This window comes from Elgaria multicarinata, chromosome 2 (assembly GCF_023053635.1).
Source record: "Elgaria multicarinata webbii isolate HBS135686 ecotype San Diego chromosome 2, rElgMul1.1.pri, whole genome shotgun sequence".
Taxonomy (NCBI): Eukaryota; Metazoa; Chordata; class Lepidosauria; order Squamata; family Anguidae; genus Elgaria; species Elgaria multicarinata.
The window spans coordinates 79,146,756-79,148,547 of NC_086172.1; the positions used below are offsets into that span (position 1 = coordinate 79,146,756).

At 38.7% G+C, this 1,792-nt stretch overlaps 1 protein-coding gene across 1 annotated transcript; it reads left to right on the top strand.

Moving 5' to 3' along the window:
* The first annotated feature begins 393 nt into the window (after positions 1–393).
* LOC134392512 (olfactory receptor 5G9-like) lies at positions 394–1,329 on the top strand. Its single transcript, XM_063116889.1, is given in 1 exon segment — positions 394–1,329. A coding segment is annotated over 1 exon segment (936 nt).
* Positions 1,330–1,792: the final 463 nt, after the last annotated feature.

A 1,792-nucleotide genomic window follows, 5' to 3' on the forward strand; every position in this document is an offset into this window, starting at 1 on the left:
TACTACTAATATCCTGCGCTCCAGAGAATGGCATCATTGCTCCCATTCCAAGAAAAGTCCCTGACCTGAGTTCAGTTATCCACAATTTAAACATGCCTACTAACCATTTGCTGCAAAAGGGTCATAACTTTCCTGAAAATTATCCTATTTCCAGAATCTCAGGGCAATAGCTATAAAAGACCTGTTCCTAGGGGCAATTGATCTTATTTAATTAATTGCACAGAACTGGAGTGCAAGTTCTAATGTTCCATCAAGTTCTATCAAGTTTCAATGTGCATGGGGGAATAAATTTGGAATACATTTATTTATTTAATCGTTTTTATTACATTTCTATACCACCCAATAGCTGAAGCGATATGAATTATTTGTTTTTGTTCTGCACAGTACAAGAAGATGAGAAATCATTCTACAGTATATGAATTCATTTTTGCAGGATTCATGGACTCCCCAAGACTGCAGATCCCTCTCTTCGCATTCATCCTAGTAGTATATGTTGTCACACTGATAGGAAATCTTGGGATGGTCTTTTTAATCAGAATTAACCCACAACTTCACACTCCCATGTACTTCTTCCTTAGCAACCTGTCCTTCGTAGACCTCTGCTACTCTACTGTTGTCACACCCAAGATGCTCCTGGACCTGGTTATGAGCAGAAAAGCTATTTCACTGACTGGATGTGCCCTACAGATGTGGTTTTTTATTCTCTATGCAACAACAGAGAGTTCCCTCTTATCTGCTATGGCGTATGACCGGTATATGGCCGTTTCTAATCCACTACTCTATACAGCAGTCATGTCACAAACAGTTTGTGCCCAACTGGTAATCATTCCCTACCTTTTTGGAATGGTGAATGCCACAACACAAACAACCTTAGCGTTTTGACTAACTTTCTGTAACAGCAACATTATCAAACATTTCTTCTGTGACATCCCTGCTGTCATATCAATCTCCTGTTCAGATATCAGACTTAACAAGAGGGTGCTTTTTGGTCTGTCTTGCAGCCTTGGCATAGTGTGCATGTCTGTAATCATTGTCTCCTATACCTACATCATCACTGCCATCCTGAGAATCCGCTCCAATGAGGGCAAGCACAAAGCTTTCTCTACCTGCTCAACCCATCTCACAGTTGTGTCTATCTTTTATGGGACTCTCTTCTTTATCTATGTGCGTCCAAACTCCAGCTCCAGTTCATCAATAGATGGGGACAAAATGGTCTCTATGTTCTACACAATGGCGATCCCCATGCTGAACCCCTTGATCTACAGCCTGAGGAACAAAGAGGTGAAAGATGCCAAGAGGAAATTGATCTGGGGGAAAAGCTTCCTATAGAATAGAAAGGCATGTACTGGATTCAATTATTTGCTGATGATGTAAAAGAAAGAATGGATCAGTTGAAATAATGTATGACATAAATGAGGTTACCCTTTAAATTAACTGTGTTCAGTAAGAAAGAGTGAATTGTTGTTGTTAGGAATAAGAAGAGGCCAAGAAGCTTTTGAGATTCCCAAAAAAGTTTCCTAATCTAGGGCTGAGGATTAGGTAAGAATTACAGCAGAATTTATAGAACGGAAGTAGAATGTGAAGAAGTGATTAAGAGATTAGGTGTTGGGGTGGTAATATTTAAATAACATTTAGAAGATGTTATTGAATCAATAGTTAGGGTGATGGTTAAAAGAGTATATATTTCAATGTATTATTATTATTATTATTATTATTATTATTATTATTGATCCAATCCCCTGACAACTCCCCACCACGACCTCATGTTTTGCTTCTAACCTAGCAATGGGAG